The sequence below is a fragment of the Haliotis rubra genome, unplaced genomic scaffold (genome assembly GCF_003918875.1).
Source record: "Haliotis rubra isolate DU_JTF1 unplaced genomic scaffold, ASM391887v1 Scf44, whole genome shotgun sequence".
Classification (NCBI taxonomy): Eukaryota; Metazoa; Mollusca; class Gastropoda; order Lepetellida; family Haliotidae; genus Haliotis; species Haliotis rubra.
The window spans coordinates 3114591-3136622 of NW_025767124.1; the positions used below are offsets into that span (position 1 = coordinate 3114591).

The 22032-nt window shown below is 43.3% G+C and overlaps 1 protein-coding gene across 1 annotated transcript in view; it reads right to left on the minus strand.

The window, feature by feature from the left end:
• The window catches only part of LOC124289382 (WD repeat-containing protein 90-like), a 65557-nt gene that overhangs the window by 43318 nt on the left and 207 nt on the right, over positions 1-22032 (minus strand). The window contains 11 exon segments of the mRNA XM_046726004.1: positions 10382-10492; positions 11248-11316; positions 14210-14269; positions 15098-15241; positions 15243-15263; positions 16155-16264; positions 16529-16608; positions 16934-17057; positions 17774-17944; positions 19583-19895; positions 20581-20672. Of these exon segments, the coding sequence (XP_046581960.1) occupies positions 10382-10492; positions 11248-11316; positions 14210-14269; positions 15098-15241; positions 15243-15263; positions 16155-16264; positions 16529-16608; positions 16934-17057; positions 17774-17944; positions 19583-19895; positions 20581-20672 (1295 nt within the window).

Consider the following 22032-nt stretch of genomic DNA (forward strand, 5'->3'; position numbering starts at 1 on the left):
TTGAACAGTTTTTTAGTTATGCTCCAGAAACGAAGCCCACCCCCTCTTTAAGACTAAGTCCAAAACGTTTCCATGGAAACAGAAAAATAAAAATGACAAAAATCTGTAAATAGCAAAAGGCACCACCTTAGGTTCTGTTTGATATATCTACCAATTTTTGTTGAAAAATATTGAACGTTTTTTGAGTTATGCTCTGGAATCAAAATGATTACGATTTGACGGAATTGGCATCGACTATATCCATTCGAATTATACAAAAACTGAGGTAAGTGAGGCAGGAGACTGACACGCTGATCTAACCTCTGCCTGTCAAATCTACGCCAGTGTGTGTGATGGTACAAGGTCCGAACATCCCGGTTGACAAGTCAACCCAACTAATTAACCGACTGCTCCTCGTGATGCAAATTACACCATATGCATGCGAGAGCACACGTGAAATCACCAAAATGTAATTTTTTGAGTAAAATTGATATTTTATACTTATCCTGACTCATGCTCTTTTGCTTGTCTTCTTCTTCTTGCGAACATAGTGGAACACTTGTATCTCCTTAATTGAAGCCCTTCAATGTAAAATCACTAATTGGTACTCACCACGAAGTTGCCTCCCTTGCCCCTTTTGGCGGGAACAGGTGTCGCCACCCTCTGGCCTCATGCTTCACTCTCTCCTGATTTTATGCGAGCCCAACACTTGAATTTACAGGGAAATCCAAAGTGTTATGTGGGGGAGGATGGGAGGAGCTAACCTCATGAGTCAGGATAAGTATAAAATATCAATTTTACTCAAAAATTACATATTTTTTTCCTTATCCTGACTCATGCTCTTTGTTTGTAGAATCCTCACGGAAACAGAGGTGGGCAAAACAGAATACTTTGGATTTATAGAATTAGTGATTTTGTATAGATTTAACTGTAATAACCCTACGGAACTTCATGAAGGCTTAGACTTAGGATGTTTCCTCTATTATAAACCATAGGTTATAATGCCATAAAGGGGAATTACATTATTTACATTAATAATATACTGATATATTATAAACAACAATATGAAATTGACTCTGTATATGCTTAAGGTTGAATACCACTGAACATATATACATACTGCTAGAACTCCGTGAGAGTTATAAGCTAGATAATGCATGTAATAATTATACATATTAATCTTCGTGAAGATAATATTTTAACGTTACGAGGGATTGTCAACTGCTGAGCGAGGACCAGTGGTCCTAAATGGTGAATGCCTGAGACATCCTCGGTGGTGATATCTCTCAGGTAGTGATTAGCTAAAATACACCATGTTAGATTTCCAAAAGCATCCTTCCATAATTGTATTCAAAGAACAGTTACCGTAAGGCGAGAGTGGAAGCTAACGCCCTGATTTCATGGGATTTGATGCTGTTGGTGGGTCCAAGTCCTGCTGCCTTGTAGGCACGGAGAATGACAGTTCTTATCCAAATAGATATGGTGGTCCGTGACACTTCTGTTTGAGTTGTTGCCGATAAGGGAATGAATAAACGCTTTGAGAAATCTTCTCCTTGTTTTGGATCGTCAGTAAATAAACTTTGAGAGCTCTTACTGGGCACAGTGATAAGTCTTGTGTATCTTGTGATCCGAGAATAGAGGATAATGCTCGGATATGAAATAATTCTGTCTGGTTGACCTGGCAGTTGATTTTGGCGATGAAATCCCATCTTAATCCCAGGTGTGCTGTGTTATGATTGTCATCAAACTGTATCCTCTCATAATCCAGAGCGTGAATTTCAGACATTCTGGCTGCTGTGGCTAGAGATAGCAGAAACAGTGTTTTCTGTGAGAGAAATTCAAAGTTTGTCGATTCCAGCGGTTCATAAGCCTTACTTGTGAGGTGTTGTAACACTACATTCAGATCCCAAGCTGGGCTGGAACTTCCGCTTTTGGTCCTCCAATCGGAAAGCTTCGTAGTAAGGCCAGTAACTCTGGAGATCTTGTTAATTCTGACACCGTTCTCATGGTGATTACAGAACTAAGCTGGCAAGATATGTTGATATCGTCGAACCTTTTAAATGTTTGTTTTGGCGTAAAGTAACACAAATAATCTGCCACTTGTGGATGAGAAGCATCTCTTGCTGTAAATCCCTTTCTTTGTTGCATAATTTTCAAAACTGTGCCCACTTGTCGCCGTACATTGTTACAAGTTGAATAACGTAAGGCAAAAGCGTGACCGCTTTTGCGCCCTGGCAGAATATCCTCTCTTGTTTAAACACATTTGTATACAGTCCATACGCGTGTAGTTGGAATACTGCTAGGTTTCCGCACCTGTTTGGTGTGTGGATGAATTAACAGGTTTTGCGCTTTGGGTAGCTCCAGTGTTGGTTGACCGATTTCTTGAATTAGTATGGGAAACCACGTTCTGGCCGACCAGTAGGGGCGACCAAAGTGAGTTGGAGGCTCTGTGTTTGTCTGATTTTCTGTAACACTTGAGGTATTATTGCTGGCGCGGAACGCTGTGCGCATTGAGGCCTTCCCAGGATAGACTTAGAGTCCGTTGCCCATGCTTGTGGGTCTGGGACTGGTGACACGAATGTCGGTAGCTGATTGTTGAATCGTGCGCTTAATAGGTCTATTAGCGGTGGGCCCTATTTGCTTGATTATCTGTGCAAAAATTTCCCTGTTGATCATCCACTCTGTCGGTGATGGTTGATGTGGCCGAGAGAGCGCCTGCTAGTATATTTCTGGCTCGGGAATGTGCACATGCTCTGACATGTAGATTTAGATCTTGTATTAAATCGAACAGTTGAAAGCTTAAAGTCAATAGGTTCATCGATCTCGTTGAGCCTTGCTTGTTTACATAGAACGCCACTGTCGAATTGTCTGTATGGATCATTAAAGTGCGCATTTTGTAGAAAATGTGCTCCAATGTAGAATGGCGTTGATTACAGCTTTCATCTTTCTAGACTGTTTATATGGAGTTTGCATTCTTGCTGATTCCATAACCCTGATATCGTCCGGTTGGTGAGATGAGCTCCCCAACCTTGGAGTGACGCGTCTACATATAGATGGGTTTTGAATTCCTGCTCTTCTAAACAAATACCTTCGCAGAAACATTCGACCTCTTGGTCCACCATAGTAGATGAGGTCTGAGATGTTTCGGTAGACTGAATGGTTGTAGGTCGTCGAGATGTGCATTATGAGAGACCTGTAATGGGACGTAACTGTAATCTGCCTGAGACTGTCATGTCTTGGGCTGATGTGAGAGAGACCTAACGAGGCTCTGCCATTATTAAGAGTGGTAACGGAGAGAGTAGAGCTGGTGGAATGGTCTGTTGGATCTTGAGCCAACGGTCTTCTGGTACTATACCATAATACGGTTGTGATTTGTGATAAATGGAATGCCTAGGAACTGCAGGATCTTGGCGATGGTACTAGGTCCGACTTGAGTAAGTTTACTAACCAACCTAGCTGTGTTAGTAGCTTTATGATGTAATTTTAACTGTAGTTTGAGATGCTGTGGATCTTGATCTACTTGTATCCCGTCGTCGAGGTAAAACGCGACTGCGTAGGCCCTAGACGATGTAGATAGGTGATAATCGGTTTCGTTATCCTCGTGAATAGCCAGGGGCTGATGATATTCGAATGGGAGTACTTTCCATTGGTAATGTAGCCCGTCTAGTGAAAATCTTAGATATTTCCTGGATTCGGGATGAATGGGGATATGTAGGTAGGCATCTTGCAGATCTATACTGGCCCATGTAATCCATAGGGCTAATCATCTGGCGTAACTGAGGAAGGTGTATCATCACGAAACTTTGGTGGTTTCGCATGTAGATAATTCCTGTTGAAAAAGCTCATGTTGTAAATGAGTCTGTATTTCTCCTTGGAGTTTTCTTGGGTACTAGGAAAACTGGGGAGTAGAAACCTGGTTCGACGTCTACTTGATCTAGTACTTCTATGGCCTGTTTGGTTATGAGTGATGAAACGCCTCTCTTAACTTTGGTAGTTGTTGCGCTTGTAAATCGAACTTGTAAGGGTTGACTGTCAGCTGAGGCTTGGCCTGTAGTGGGATACGAAATCCGTGTTGAAGAATGTTGGAGACATAAGGGTCTTTAACATTCCCCAGTTTCCCCAGTGTAGTTGGAGGCGTCCACCCACTTGAGCTGGCTGTACTGGAACGGCTGGGGTGGAAGACTCCAGTCGTTCGAACCTGTGTTTCAGCGTTTATAGTTGCGGGAACCTCTGGGTGTCCTGCCTCTTCCTGACCCTCCTCTATAGTTGCCATATGGGCTTAATTTAAAAGAATCTTTTCCCCTGGCTGGCTATCTTCCTATCCCTTGCTTTCTGTAGGCCCGAGAACTTAGATCTGCCTGAGTATCTTTGTGAAGTCTGACCTGATGACGCTTGGCTAGCGTGTCCATCGACTTGATCATAAGGACTTCTCTGGAGTCCTTAGTGACTTCCTTGGAGACTTTGTCTATTCCTCCGCCAAAGATGTTTGGGGATGACCACGGGCTGTATAGAGTGGAGCTGTAAAGTTCTCACCCCAGCTGCAGGGAGGCGAGGAGGCCTTGACGACGAGCTAAGGTCAGTGCTGCTGAGACAGATGTAAGATGATCTGTAAGGAACTGCTGGTCCTTCTTTTGCATCAGTAAGGCAGAGTAGATCATCCTATCATCTTCAGAGGTCGTGGAATACGTAAATCTAGTGATAAGTGTCTTATTGATCGTCCTAGATCTATTTAGGCCAAAGAACATCGCGCCTCGTCATGGTTTCTATCTGCACCAACTTTGCGATCGTCAATCTTGTAGTTCTTGTTCTTAACATCGCTGATCATCTTGTAGTTTTCATCGATGTCTTGTGCCTTCAGGAAGGAGTCCATGTTGTGCGTGGAGAACTTCTTTAGCTTGAAAGTTGGGCAGATGTGGAGTCTGCACTTTCGTAGCTTTAATGAAAGCTGTATCTAGATTATGTGGCACCGCAGCTAATCGGGTCGATCGGAGGTAGAGTGATGGCATCTGCATCGTCTTCCTTCATCAGGTATGTCTGTGCTGAGTTGCCACATTTGGATGGTGAAGATAAATCTAGGTTGTTTACCATCCAATATCTTATCTCAGCATCAGAGAAGATGATGCCTCCATCATCTTCTGTACCAGCATCGGAGACAAGAGGTTGATGCTCTTCTGATGGTGACCTCTGGGCTGCTATCTCTATGTCGGGTGACACTCGGGAGACCTGAGTGTAGACCTGTGTGCCGACTTGTGTGATGACCTGCGAGGTGATGTATGCGTGGAGATCGGCGTGGTGAACGGTGGAGATCGTCTAGGTGATGCGTCTATGGGAAGACCTAGATCTGCGAGGAGAATGTTGACGGCTCATTGAAGCTCTTGAATAGTCCCTCGCGCGTCCTTCTGGATGCGATGGCGATCTGTGTGGCGACGCCTTCGCAGCTTCCTCTGGCGTCCGACCTGGGGAGCAGCGCCTTGACTTCGCGGACGGTTTCCGCGTGACGTCTGGTGGTCTGAGTCTGCATCTGAGGACGAGGCCGAGATGATGACGATCTCTCCGTCTTCGCGAAGGCCTTCGCGACGACTGTACATCTGCGTCCTTCCGCTGAGGTGGTCTGTGACTTCCTTCTCGAAGGCTGCATCGTCGTGGCTGCTACGCTGACTGGGGTTGCCTCTGGGGTATCGTCTATGCTGCTTTCGGGCCCTGGGCTGGCTGCTTCCCGACTGTAGTGGCCCTCCATCATGGTCATGATCTGCCGCGATCATGTCGTCTGGGATGGTCTGCGACGAAGTAGTCGGTGCCCTCTCTGCGATGACAGCTGCTGACCCCTCAATGAAGTCGTCTGACATCAGTGTAGAGGCATCAGGCTGCATGGCGATCTCTGCTGATGTCACTGTAGCTGTCACCGGTCGCTTCTTCTGGCGTGACGTCAGGGATGATGATCGGCTGATCATCGTAGAGGCCCAGTTCGGGCGGCTGGAACAATCTCGGCTGAGAAAGTTCTTTTGACGACTTCAGTGGATTTCCCTTTGGAAGGATGACGCTGCCCTGGGTGTCCTCGAAGTCTGGCGCGTTGAGAAGAGCGCCGAGGCCCTCTTGGACTTTATCTGCGATGCCGGGACGTCTGGGGAGGCAGGTCGCTTCTTCGCGGTGGCGGACTGCATCCCGCGCCATCTTCCAGCGGAGTCTCTTAGCGTAGAACACCAGGCGGGAGAGGTCTATCGACAGCAGCTGACTGGAAGGGGAATCCGATGTATCGGCCATGTCTAACCCTTGTTTTGCGTGACCTATCTGCGGTGCGTCTCACGCACGCAAAGATATTTATGAAAAGCAGAATTGGATAGATTAATGCAGTAACTGCAATCGCGTGTATCAAGCACAATTAAGGCGTAGAACAACTAGGGCATAATACATGCGGGTCAGCAATTGAAAACGTAAATTGCAAATCGTACAGATTTTCATCAACGTAAAACTAGCTGAACAATCACGAACTCACGTGAATAAACAGTAGAAATAACGATTAAATATCAATGCAAATTAATGAAGGATACTAGCTATACCTCTATAGTAACCTATAAGAGGTAATAAACTAAGAGTGAGTGAGTTTAGTTTTTTCGCCGCACTCAGCAATATTCAGCTATATGGCGGTCTGTAAATAATCGAGTCTGGACCAGACAATCCAGTGATCAACAGCATGAGCATCGATCTGCGCAATTGGGAACCGATGACATTTGTCAACCAAGTCAAAGCGAAACTGACCACCCGATCCGTTAATTACGACAAGATAGTAAGCCTTGTTATAGCAAGCACATGGGTTGCTGAAGACCTATTCTACCCCGGATTAATAATAAACTAAGAAAAGCAAAGGATATAGTGTGTAAGGAGACACAGGCTCTCACATCCTGCTCACTGGGCTAAGAAGGAGAGAGTGAAGCATGGGGGCCAGAGGGTGGCGACACCTGTTCCCGCCAGGGGAAACAAAGGGGAGCAACTCGTGGTGAGTACCAATTAGTGATTTTATTTTGAAGGGAGCTTCAAATAAGGAGATACAAGTGTTCCACTATGTTCGCAGGAAGAGGAGGACAAGCAAAAGAGCATGAGTCAGGATAAGGAAAAATTTATCACTGTTGCTGCATTATGATATGAGCTTATAACCATGGAGCTGTTGAAGTAAAAGAGCATGTACTTCCGGTCGAAAAGTAAACTTTGGAACCCGGCACATCATAGAGGCAGAGCTATGAGGAGCCGGAACACATGTTTCCAGATGTCGTGACGTATGGACCCCCAAGAAATAACCAATAACATCAGAAACGCAGTAGTCACCAATGTACGGGTGTATGGATAATTCAAGGGCCTCTGGAGTAGGGAGTGTCCAGTCGTGTGGATCTTGAGCTTCATTTGCCCCTGCTTCTGTCACCCTTGAAGGGGACGCAGCTACGTTCATATCCTCCCTTGTCGATATGAGACTTGTCACCACGTCTCCAACCATGGATAGGAGCCTGATTCCAAGCCCACCTAACTGTGTGGCATCGAGGCAATAGTAGGTACTGGATTCATGTGATGAGGGATGTTGGACTTGCTGGAAGGCCGTCAACAATATCTTCCTCTGAGGAAAGTCGCACACTGTTTGATAGACGTCCTTGATCTCGTTATTAAATATGGTAGTCAAGGACTAGGGTTGGCCAGATCAAGTCCACCGAAAATTTTAATCCCAACCGGAAAAGGGGAGGGAAATCCTTGACCTCAAATAACACATGCATTGGCGAGATCTGCCCGTAAGTGTTCGCCAAGGACAGTGAGGACCATCCACTACCAAGCCATCATAGAAGCGAGGTGACGATCCTGTACGGATTCATCTCAGGTCAGGTCTGGAGAGACAGTGTTAATAGCCGAAGCTAAGTTTGAGATAGGATGAAACATCCGTGTGAGTTCCAAATCAAGGGCTGTCATCCCTTGAGACTAACACCTTGTAAGACGCACTGTATGAAGAAAACTGTCACGCGCTTAATTTCTTGACAATTGATTGCGTAAATGCCAAAATAATCTCCGAGGGCAAGATGTGTTTGTCTCCCAACGTAGGGGCTATCAGAGACAGTGGCGCAACCAACAGCTGTCGAACGCTTGAAGATGTTGGGAGGTGGTGACACAGTATGTTAAACACTGGAGGCACTGGATATAGTGGAGGCATCATATAGATGCTGAATCTGGTAAAAAACGCCACTGGAACACAGTATTCAGAGTCCAACACTGTTCCATCGCAGTGTCTGCCTGCTGGAGTGAGTATGGGTTTATAGGCGCTAGATCTAGTAGAGGCGCCATACAGCTGGTAGCGCCGTACAGGCGCTGCATCTGGTAGAAAAGCCAGACAGGCGCTAGAGTGAGTGAGTATGATGGTATAGGCGTTGGATCTCTAAGAGGCGCCGTACAGCTGCTAGCGCCGTATAGGCGCTATATCTGGTAGAATAAATACGGACAGGGGCTGGAGTGAGTGAGGATGGTTTTATAGGCGCTGTACAGGCACTGGATCTGATAGAACCACTGGAGCGGAGCTGGAGCTGGAGTGAGCAAGTGAGTATGGTGTTATGCGCGCCGTACAAGCGCTGGATCTGGTGGAAACGCCATACAGGCTCTGGAGTGAGTAAGTATGGTTTACAGGCACCATGCAGGCGCTGGATCAGGTAGACCATACATTTGCTGTAGTCGGGAACGAAGCTGGAACAGGTAGGTGTTGCGACGGAGACGCTGACACCAACTGCCGAGGTCGTAGTCGATGTGATAGATGCGCCATACAGGCGTGCAGTTATGAACAGCAGTGGCGCTGTTGCAGTGTATGAACAGGCAGAATGGGCGCTGAAACATCCAGTGACTGCTTGACGTCGGTCCTGCTAACTAGGTCAAGAAACTCTGGTTGCAATGGCTGTGCCAGAAAACATAGAGTTAGTGGACATCAGTGGCGTGGCAAGTATCTGTGTACTTGCCCTAGGCGACGTCGGTGTTGGACTTGGCGCTTCATAGACGGTAAAAAAGGTATTAAGATGATATATTGAGCAACAAGCACATTCATTCATGTGAAAAAAAACGGGGAGAAAACAGAAAAGTGCAATTCAAACAATATGAATGAAGGCACTTATGAGATACCCCGCCTTACAAACTATACAGCGCGTGCCGTATAGAAACTGCAACATAGCAGAAAACCCCAGCAAACACGGTGAAAAAAATTCAATAGCAATGAGGAACACACTGGGAAACAGTATAATAGTAATGGGGTATAACAGCATAATGGAGAACAAACGTCTCACAAATCCTGACAAACACTGCAGACCAGAATTAAGGCTTAATAATAATATACGATAATAGTAGAACAAATAAGCATGAGCCAAGAACAAGCCACTACGAATACATCGAAGCCACGTGTTCTGAATGGCGAAGTGACGAAGTGACCGATAATAGTGATGAAAAATTATCGTGTTTATTACAAACACCATCACTACAACAGTACTACAAAAAAGACGAAACAGAAGGGTAATACCTACATCCTCTGAAGAATAAAGGAAAACACCCAAAAGTCAGTTTATTATCAATAAACACAATTCATAGGATACAAATCAGTCGAGCTCGCAAACCACGTCTTGCGAGGCATGAGAATAGTACTAATCTGAGGTGGCTGACGTCAATTTCCGGTGATGAGTGCGCAGACGGAGACCAGGAAGTGATCCCTAGACCAGGAAGTGATCACAGTCTACACTTTCAACATCAATCATCTGGCACAGCCATGTTTCGAGTCGTAAGCAATAAGTGCAGGAAGTAAGTAGTGCAGGATTAGATAAATTACTATTTAGTTTTCTAAAAACCTATCATTATCATTATTATTTTTATAGGATATTTATATAGCGCACATATCCACACAACTAGTACATGCTAAAGATCATTGGATGTCAATCTCAACGGCAAAGCGTATTATCAATCTCAACTCCCTGGGGGCATACAACTCTTGCAGCCACTAGGCGCACAAGTTATTGCGGCTTTCCCATCCTTACGAAGTACCATTTTACAACATGCAGTTTCAAACATGACCTGAAAAGTGTACTGCTCCTTGTATATTCACTAAAACACCACGTTGAACATTATTTCAGTTTTATCAGAGTGTTGGCTTGATGTAGCAAGATAGTGATTCATGTCTTACATGTTTTCCACTTTCATGAAACCAATAAGCACCAGTATGTTGATGACAAACCTTGAAACATATTCAAGGCGAATCTGGGATTTGAACCCACCATCATAGGCTTCTGGCGTTCCCAAGGGATGCAACTCTGCACAGAAGAATGCAGTGCCTGAGATAACTGGCAACCAGTGCCCTTTGAGTCTACAAGTAATGGATTATCTGGTTCATCCCTTGGGTCCGTACCTTGTCTGTGTGTCCTATCAGGAACCTTTGCTGTCCACTGGAGACCTTCATGATGACCACAATAGCATGACAAGGGTAGATAATCGCTGACCCATCCAGAGTCCAGACTGCCTGGAGGAGAGGTGGAACATACTTGAATGATTACAGTGCATTATTTGGTTTAAATAACAAGCTACTTCAATAATATCAGTAGCTTAATAAACGTTTAAACACATGCCTTTGTGTTGGACTGCCCATGAACTGTATGACTTGTGAGTGAGTGAGTGAGTGAGTATGGTTCTACGCCGCGTTTAGCAATATTCCAGCAACACCACGGCAGGGGACACCAGAAATGGGCTTCACACATTGTACCCATGTGGGGATTCGAACCCGGGTCTTCGGCATGATGAGCCAACGCTTTTTTAACCACTAGGCTACCCCATCGCCCCATTTACACACTACTAGGCAAGATTGGAACTTCTTTTGTTCTGATCTTTGGATGATAGAACAACAAGTGTTGCCAGCACCGTAAGCTGGATTCAACATGTGAAGCGTGTACTAAAGACAGATGACTAATGAATACCAGTTAAATGGTTCAAATTCTGTTGAATTTAAAAATTACTTATCTCAGTACTAACAGTTAATCAGGTTAGAATGGGGACATTTAATTCACTGAGTATACTATTCCATCCACAAGATGTATGTGTGTATGGCACCTTTCGGTTAAAACTAATAAAAAATGTGTGTGCTAAATGACACACGCAGTAGTATTCCAGTTATGACAGTGGCAGATCTTTCATATATTATTTTTAATTTCAATTTCCATTCATTTTAAGGTTTTAACAACCCTAATTTCTCATTTATTTGAGTCCTGAATAACAAATTACCTCTCTGTATGTGCCACCTCCAAAACCAACAATTCTCTTCAACTTGAGGATAGGATCAGGTTCCAAGGTCTGGAAATAAACAAGTGATGACATGCAGCTGGGGGTGGTTCCATGGGTGGGGTAGAGGTGGTTCCATGGATGGGGTAGAGGTGGTTCATGGGTGGGGTAGAGGTGGTTCCATGGGTGGGGTATAGGTGGTTTCATGGGTGGGGTAGTGGTGGCTTCATGGGTGGGGGTATAGGTGGTTCCATGGGTGGGGTAGTGGTGGTTCCATGGGTGGGGTATAGGTGGTTCCATGGGTGAGGGTATGGTGGTTCCATGGGTGGGGGTATAGGTGGTTCATGGGTGGGGGTATAGGTGGTTCATGGGTGGGGGTATAGATGGTTCATGGGTGGGGTAGTGGTGGTTTCATGGGTGGGGGTATAGGTGGTTCCATGGGTGGGGGGTTGTTTCATGGGTGGGGGTATAGTGGTGGTTCCATGGGTGGGGTATAGGTGGTTTCATATAGGTGGTTCCATGGGTGGGGTATATAGGTGGTGAGTTTCATGGGTGGGGTATAGGTGGTTCATGGGTGGGGGTATAGGTGGTTCCATGGGTGGGGTATAGGTGGTTCCATGGGTGGGGGTATAGGTGGTTCATGGGTGGGGGTATAGTGGTTTCATGGGTGGGGGTATAGGTGGTTTCATGGGTGGGGGTATAGGTGGTTCATGGGTGGGGGGTATAGATGGTCCATGGGTGGGGGTAGTGGTGGTTTCATGGGTGGGGGTATAGGTGGTTCCATGGGTGGGGTATAGGTTGTTTCATGGGTGGGGGTATAGGTGGTTCCATGGGTGGGGTATAGGTGGTTCCATGGGTGGGGTATAGGTGGTTCCATGGGTGGGGGTATAGGTGGTTTCATGGGGTGGGGGTGGTGGTTCATGGGTGGGGGTATAGGTGGTTCCATGGGTGGGGTATTGGTGGTTTCATGGGTGGGGGTATAGGTGGTTCCATGGGTGGGGTAGTGGTGGTTTCCATGGGTGGGGTATAGGTGGTTCCATGGGTGGGGTATTGGTGGTTTCATGGGTGGGGGTATAGGTGGTTTCATGGGTGGGGGTATTGGTGGTTTCATGGGTGGGGGTATAGGTGGTTCCATGGGTGGGGTATTGGTGGTTTCATGGGTGGGGTATAGGTGGTTCCATGGGTGGGGTATAGGTGGTTCCATGGGTGGGGTATAGGTGGTTTCATGGGTGGGGGTGGTGGTTTCATGGGTGGGGGTATTGGTGGTTTCATGGGTGGGGTATTGGTGGTTTCATGGGTGGGGTATAGGTGGTTCCATGGGTGCGGGTATGGTAGGTGGTTTCATGGGTGGGGTATAGGGGGTTCCATGGGTGGGGTGGTGGTTCCATGGGTGGGAGTATAGGTGGTTCCATGGGGGGGTAGTGGTGGTTTCATGGGTGGGGGGGTATAGGTGGTTCCATGGGTTGGGTATTGGTGGTTCCATGGGTGGGGGTATTGGTGGTTCCATGGGTGGGGTATCAGTGGTTTCAAGGGTGGGGTATAAGTGGTTTCATGGGTGGGGGTATAGGTGGTTTCATGGGTGGGGGGTATAGGTGGTTCCATGGGTGGGGTATAGGTGGTTTCATGGGTGGGGTATAGGTGGTGGTTCCATGGGTGGGGTATTGGTGGTTTCATGGGTGGAGGTATAGGTGGTTCCATGGGGTAGTGGTGGTTTCATGGGTGGGGGTATAGGTGGTTTCATGGGTGGGGGTATTGGTGGTTCCATGGGTGGGGTATAGGTGGTTCCATGGGTGGGGTATTGGTGGTGGTTTCATGGGTGGGGTAGTGGTGGTTCCATGGGGGTAGTGGTGGTTCCATGGGGGGGTGTGGTGGTTTCATGGGTGGGGTAGTGGTGGTTTCCATGGGTGGGGGTATAGGTGGTTCCATGGGTGGGGTATAGGTGGTTCATGGGTGGAGGTATAGGTGGTTCCATGGGGGTATAGGTGGTTTTCATGGGTGGGGGGTATAGGTGGTTCCATGGGTGGGGTAGTGGTGGTTTCATGGGTGGGGAGTAAAGGTGGTTTCATGGGTGGGGGGTATAGGTGGTTTCATGGGTGGGGGGTATAGGTGGTTCCATAGGTGGTGGGTGAGGTAGTGGTGGTTCCATGGGTGGGGGGTATAGGTGGTTCCATGGGTAGTGGGGTTTCATGGGTGGGGTGGTGGTTTCATGGGTGGGGGTATGGTGGTTTCATGGGTGGGGGTATAGGTGGTTTCATGGGGGGGTAGTGGTGGTTTCATGGGTGGGGGTATAGTGGTTTCATGGGTGGGGTATATGGTGGTTCATGGGTGGGGGTATTGGTGGTTCCATGGGTGGGGGTATTGGTGGTTCATTGGTGGGGGTATTGGTGGTTCAATGGGTGGGGGATTGGTGGTTCAACATAAAGAACTCAATGAATACTTTTGTTTCAAAAGTACCATTGTCTGATTGAAATACCCATGTACATCTTAGTCAGAATGTCAAGAGGGCCATATTGTGTCACACTCATGGTTAGAAATAGAAAAACTTGAACATCCCTGGACTTGGATACTGGAGCTAAAAAAAAGGAACCCCCACCCCTACTCCTGCTTCTGCATCTCTATTCAATTTCACAAGCTTTCAAAAATCATGTAAGTCTGCTAACCCAAGGGTACTAGTGCTGAGAATAAGGAAAAATCCAATGACAGTAGTCCTCTATTACTAGCAGCTATTGCGGGCAATAATTCTGATCCAGTTCCACAATGCTTCTACAAACTCCATAAAAATGACAGAAAATGGCAACATAGTAAACCTTTTAGTCTTCATCCCACTACAAAGTCTAAGAACTTGTGTAATATGGTTTCCACTAATCGTGTGGACTAGTCTTTAAAGAATGAATTTCTAGAAATGACTGGACGGGGCAAATGCTGACTCGATGCATGCTGACATCCTCCAGTCTGACATCCTCACCTTGTATGTTGGTTTGGGAGGCAGGTATGTAGCCGAGTCAGACACTCCAATGTGTACACCCTGAAATACACCAGACACAGTTAGCTCCAGAGTGAGTGAGTGAGTGACTTTAGTTTTACGCTGCTTTTAGCAGTATTCCAGCAATATCACGGCTGGGGACACCAGAAATGGGCTTCACACATTGTACCCATGTGGGGAATCGAACCCGAGTCTTCGGCATGATGAACGAACACTTTAACCACTAGGCTACCCCACCGCCCCAGGTAGCTCCAGAAACAAAGTACATATGCATGTTGAAAGAATACATGTTTATTTACCTTTTTATGTAGATGAATTAGCAATTAGCCATAACTTTAGCCACAAACACAATATGTCTTGAGTGAAGTCCTCATTCCACATTAAGAAGCAGGACTTGGAACCATAACTGTCTCCAGCAACTGTTATAGTACTGGATGCATGATAGTTGTGGAAAGATCACTACAACTTTAGGCTTGTTAGATGATCCAAAGGGCCAACACCATGTTTTACAATGTTCATGACACAACACCTGTGTATTCTATAAAAATGAGTGAGTGTGTGAGTGAGTTTAGTTTTACGCCACACTCAGCAATATTCCAGCTTTATGGCGGCGGTCTGTAAATATTCGAGTCTGGACCACACAATCCAGTGATCAACAGCATGAGCATCGATCTGCACAATTGGGAACCGATGACATGACAAGTCAGCAAGCCTGACCACCCGATCCCATTAGTCGCCTCTAACGACAAGCATAGTCGCCTTTTGTGGCAAGCATGGGTTGCTGAAGACCTATTCTACCCCGGATCTTCACGGGTCGTATTCTATAAAATGTCATCATGAATTTGTGAGGATGTACAACACTGTTCCCACCTCTCCCTGTCTGTGTCTGTCTCTGTGTCTGTCTCTGTGGTGCAGCACCAGATCCTCATCCGGATGAGCGAAGATGTGCACCTCACCACCCTTATCTTGCTGAATTGATAGATTGTCCAGTCCAACAGATGGAAGCTCTGACGATGACAGTCTGCCGACGTGGTTTCTGAACACAAAACAGATTCAACTGCTACTGTGAGAGACTGGCAGATACCGATCAGGGCCCACTTGTACAAAGCGATCTTAGCGCTACGACTATCTGAAGCCTACTAGTATGTTGGAGAATGGGAGTTACAATCATTGTAGCGCTAAGATCGCTTTGTGATAGTGGGCCCAGGATGGTGCAGGTTCGCTCACTACCTGACACCACCAGCCTTACACGTTATCATCTTATGGGTAAACCTGTCATGCATTTTTGTTCACTTCCTTGATGGTGCACCACATTCTCAAAACCATGGATCAATCTCTGTTACAGGAATTGTTATTCTTTTATTAATACCATTTATTACACATCATTTGAAAAACAACATTTCTAGAGTTGCACCATCTTGAATAACAAGAAATGGAAAAAAGGTAAGTTTTTATACAACAGGTATCAGATTCCAAAAATATTAAATGCATAGGCTTGAATGGCTGTAATATGAATGGATTATTGGTAAAAGCGGCATAATACCATACTCACTCACTCACCCAACCCCACACCTCACTCACTTTACTATCTACGCTTAAAACTTTGTTATGGGGAGAAAACAGGTTGAGACCTTAATATAAGTGTAAATCTTAGATAAATCCAGGAGGAGAGGGGAGGAGATATTTTCAATTTTTCATTACTTTTTGGAGGCTGCCATCAATGCCCATTATTCACCCTACAGGAACTGATAATGTGTTACAGAACACATTTGTACACAAATACAGTCCACCCCTCTCTCCTCCCTAAATCATGGTTTTGCAGGAATGTGTGATATTGTGCAAATCTTAAGATCACATAGATTTATATCTGTACAAGAGTTTCTCTATGTTTAGGCTTCCATTTTCCATTCCAACTACATGTACTCACATCTCGGGGGCTGGTCAGTTTGTGAATCATGGACACTCTCTCAGACACACATTTACTGACATCTACTGTTCGGGGGGCTATCCGCTTGGGGCTGGGTCCTCGCACATTGTCTGTGAAAGGTATGATCATATTAGTCTCAAGGTGTGTCCCGGTAAATGATGGTATCATCCTGTTTACTGGTAACTGTTTCAATTTTTATCAAAATTTACAATATTAAAATGTAGACTGAATGTTGTTACAAGCCTGTACATTAAACTTTACAATTGCAATAAATTATTATGAAAAATATGGTACTATTCAACACCAGATTTCACTGTATTATGTATTTGTAAATATTAGTACAGCAGGTAAACAAATACAAATTATGCACACACCATTCTTGTTACCATGGTTACTGTTGGTCTCTAAAGTTTGGATAGAATCGTGTGGCTTCTTCTTTCCATCAGAAGGAAACCTGAAATACATGTTCCAGTCTCAACTTCAGTTAGTTTCAAGCCTGACTTGAGTGAATCACCTAATCATGTAATTCATACAAGACAAACCTATACTAAAAGTTGCATGCACAGATTGACATTCATGCCAGTGAAACAGTCATATAAATTCATTTAGTCCTATAAATGCATGACATACAGGTATCGTTGTCAAATCAACAAAAGACATTTTACAAAATGCCCTAGAAAGTATTTAGATGATCCATGCATCATATCTTCCTTTCTAGACTTTGTCAGATGCATGTTTGTTTAATTCAGCAATGAGACAAATAGCAGCACCATGCCTACCTGATAAGGTCATAATTATCGTGCCAGTCATCTCCCTTGAAAAGTGGATATGCCATTTCTCTTGGCATTGGTGTGATTCCATGTCCAAGCAGCCCCTTCTTTTTGGCTTCTTCCAGAGTCATACCTACACAGTTCAAACAGCTCATCACAACTACTTCCACCTTAATCACCAGTAGCAATGTACGCTCCAACCAATACAGACACCACCCTTTTGACCCCCAGGGTCTGCATAACTTATGAAATGTGGAACTCTTTGGAAAGCACTTTGAATGTTCTACACTCAACAATAATACAAAATGAAAACATATGGCTAAAATGTGTTAAGAAGGAAGACAAAGATGTTTTCAGGAATCAGTTTTATAAATATTAGAAAAAGGGCAGGTGATTGATATAAAGACAACACAAACATAAGATGAAATATTTATCTTTAGTCTCAGCTTGCTACAAGTCTTTCTCCTGACATGTTTGAAGTTATAACAATATGCTCCATTAAAACCTCTGAAATCATTTGATGCCTTTTATCCTCAGCTTTTTGTTTAGTGTTTCATATATCTGATAACTTTCATAACAAATTGTATAGACTTCCATTCCCTCATCATCAAGAACATAAAAATACCTATCGTGAATGGAAAAGTCCATTTTTTAATTTTAACATGAGTAAGTCCTGAACCTTAGCTGACATTCATAGGAGATGTACATAAAAACAGTTCAAACATATGATAGAAAATTAAAAAAGGTGCAACTGGGGAAAACAAGAAAGGCAATTTAGTCCAGGGGCTTGAGGTTAAGGTTGGCAGTAATTAGGAAACATGTGATATTTCGCTTCACATAACTACATACCAGGATCATACAACATGTCGCTAGTGAAGATATTCTTGACAGTCATGTTGGCACACAGTCGGATGCTCTTTAGGTACGAGAACTTCCGATTGAGGTACATGGATAGTATGTAATGGAAGTCAAGACATAACACCGTCCACTTCACAGACATCGGGGTGGGACCACTGTTATCTACACAAAATGGAACAATTCAGAATAAACGATGTATATCAAGAACAATTCAGAATATACGATGTACATCAAGAACAATTCAGAATAAACGATGTATATCAAGAACAATTCAGAATAAACTATGTATATCAAGAACAATTCAGAATAAACAATGTTTATCAAGAACAATTCAGAATAACGATGTATATCAAGAACAATTCAGAATATACGATGTATATCAAGAACAATTCAGAATAAACGATGTACATCAAGAACAATTCAGAATAAACGATGTATATCAAGAACAATTCAGAATAAACTATGTATATCAAGAGCAATTCAGAATAAACGATGTTTTATCAAGAACAATTCAGAATAAACGATGTATATCAAGAACAATTAAGAATATACGATGTACATCAAGAACAATTCAGAATAAACGATGTATATCAAGAACAATTCAGAATAAACGATGTATATCAAGAACAATTAAGAATATACGATGTACATCAAGAACAATTCAGAATATACGATGTATATCAAGAACAATTCAGAATAAACGATGTATATCAAGAACAATTCAGAATAAACGATGTATATCAAGAACAATTCAGAATATACGATGTATATCAAAAACAATTCAGAATAAACGATGTATATCAAGAACAATTCTATTCAGATCTCAGATGTAGATGTCATGAGTAATACAATTCCTGGAAGATAATTACAGAGATACTGACAGAAATCTGGGAATTTCATAGATGATATATTATGTACTTATCATGCCTATCTGCCTGTGATAGTATCAAGTTTGCATCATATATTCAGTACTTATAATATAGAGTGAAAACTCAAACACCTCAACCATGGTCACCAGCTCAGAGTTACCTGCCCTTGATCCACCTGCTTCTCTATTGCAACGCAAGGACAGTAACCATGACGAGGGTATAATTTCTGAGCACAAGGACGAGGTTCTGAGGTTCAAGAAAGGAGGGGAACAAAATTATCAATTTCAATTGTTCAGGGGTGTGTTTGTGTCAAGAGTTTCACTCTGCAGTAGGATTATAGAAGAAGGGAAACTAACTGCATACTGACATAAAAAGGTAGTAATAATTAGGCCAAACAAAAAAAATGTTGCGGTTCTGATTACACCTCTTTAAAATTTAGGGTAGGTAGGAATTTTTTTTTTACATATTTTTTTTGGACGTAAAGTACAAACTAATAACACATTTATCAATGTGTAATTGTTTATTTAATCAAACTTGCGGCCATCATGTCGACTTTCTGATGTCTGTTGGTGCCAGGAAGAAACAATACTATCTGACAGCTTATTTTATGCATACCGCTTAAAAAAAAATAGGGTCGGCACCAGAATTCAAGGGTCGGTCAGGTAATCGGAACCACAACATTTTTTTTAGGCCTTACATCATGATAAAAATTCAGAATGTTATGTTGAACACTTCTGATGACTGAAGGTAGTTCTTTCTTTTCCTCAAGTAAAGAGGCATTGAATTAAATTTGCTATAAATGAGACTTAAACAATGAACATTCACTGAAAGTTTTCGTTCTTTTTACTGATGCATAGTGATCTTTGGCTTTCAATTAAGGATGACAGGACCCATTTACAGTTGTCCTGTGTCCGTGTTCTGCAATACTCACCCCTACAGCTGCTCCCGAAAGAGGAGTGGACAGATCCTCCAAAGGGGCTGGTGACAAATGGGAACTGTAGCCATGTTGATGTAGACTTAAACTCTTTGAACAGGTTTGAAAACGATATCCTCACGACAAGATTATCTTGTGTGGCAATGTCCAGGTGAACCACAAAATACTTGGATGGAATTGGACGGAACATCAGATAAAAGTATCGGCCTGTCAAACCCAAAGATTGTGAAGTTGTCTTTGGAAGCTGGATGTAGTTTCCGGCAGGAATGGAGCCAGTTACACGAAAAACTGTGCCCTTGATGACTTTGTCCTAGAAATTAATGGCAGATTAGATTTTGAAAAACCTTGAAATTCTAACATCTATAAGAAATACTAGTGGTACAAAACCAAACAGCAAATTTACTCCTATTAATGTTTATGTCTAACATCAGCACCATGCTTCTTTCTTTTTCACAGGTTACCAGGTGTTTGTGTTAAAGTAAAGAAAGAATACAGTATTTAGATTCTGGTATAGAAGCAACCATCTCAACAATCGTCTTGAAGTCAGATCTTTGACCTGCAATATGTCCTACAAAAGGCTTCTACATCTTTACACAGAAATTTATCAGAAGTGAGTAAAAGATCTTATTTCAGTGTGACTGACACCTTAAAGCAGTCTTTTAATATAATTACAGGAAGACGATTCCACTTGATCATTCATTTCACACTTGTAAGTCCACTGACTGCCAGACTAATTGTTAATTGCATGAGAGAGAGAGAGAGACAGACACAGACAGAGAGAGAGACACCTGAAATGGGCTCCACACATTGTACTCATGTGAGGAATCAAACCCGGGTCTTCGGCGTGACGAGCCAATGTTTTAACCACAAGGCTACCCCACCGCCCCTTTAAATGGTTAAGATGGTTATGGTTGCAGTGGTTTCTAGAGCCTCATAAAGAGTTTAAAGTAATACATCAACCATCAATCAGCAGAGTGTAAACAATGTCAACATACCATTGAAGATGAAACTTCTCCCTCTTTGGTTGATTTCTTCCATGATGCAATATTAAAATGTTTAAAAACATTAACATAGGGATGCTGCCATACTGAAATGAGAAAAGCTTATATGTCATCATGGTCATGTACTGTTATTATTCATGCATAAGAATAGTGTCTTCGTTATAAAACATAGGTAAATGAGGGGAGTGAGTGCAGGATTAGCTGTCATTTCCAACATTCAACATAGTTTCTTCTGTCTCCAAACTCACATTATATTGTGCATATTAATTCTAATTAATTCTACAATAGGAATAATAATATCAAGTGATTATTTTTTACAGGTGTCTCAACTCACTGAACATTTTGCATATAAAAATGCTCTATGCTTCAGTCCTGCCCCATAGGCAAGTGAGTTTGTTCCAAATTGCCTCTGTTCACCCAGTAGTGAATGGGTACCAGTGGGATAAGTCATACCGGTATGACTATTAAACTTCTAGTGCCTCACAGGCCACTTAGGTAAACCATGGAAATAATGTCCATTATGTTTTATGTGCTCAGTGCATGCCCCTGCAGTGTGGAATTTAGCGCCATATAAGTGGCCTTATTATCAATATCATTATGCTGCAGCAATGTAGAAGTACCTTATTGGCAGGTTATGTCTAACAAGACCAGGGATTTACAGGACGCGAATACCTGCGTCCTATACACATAAAAATTTACAATGGACGCAATGAAGTCCAGGGCCCTTATTCTGAAACGTTCGTAGCCTTAAGAATTCTTAACTTTGATCGTAGCCAATGTGTTAAGAATGGGCTTAAGAAGTTCGTAAGGCTACGAACGTTTGGAGAATAGCTAGCCAGGACCCCTGAAAATTAAGAGTACAAGTCCCAGGGACTCTCAAATAGAGGACTCAAGGCAAATCCCTGCAAGAACACATCATAAGGGTTATGTACAAAATGTTATGAACATAAATCGTAAATTTATTTTGGGTTTGTATGTTATGAATATAAATACCTGCAGTACATGGAAGTATTAACTACTATTATTTAGCATATTTAGGGTGTGTATCTCAACAATTATTAGTTATCAACTCAGAACCTGCAGTTTCAGAAAGACAGTAAGTCACAGTTACACACATAGCTTTTAATATATTAGCTGTATATACATAGACAGTATGTGGTTGCCAAGAGCTGTCATGGGGTTTATTATTCTTGTCTTGTTGTATCTTAAACCTTATATACGCCAACTCTGAAGCTCACATAAAATATCAACAAGTCTGAACATGTTTGTAAAAATACACCCAGTGTTCAGTCAAAAATCTGCAAAATATCATCTGATCCATGGTTTTTGTAGCATCTATTGTCAATTTCCCGAAACATATCGTATTCGTATTTCATATTACAGTTACAATTGCTACTTTTAGTGTTATAAAAGTGGTTTGTACAGTATTTTTGACATCGTGTGTGA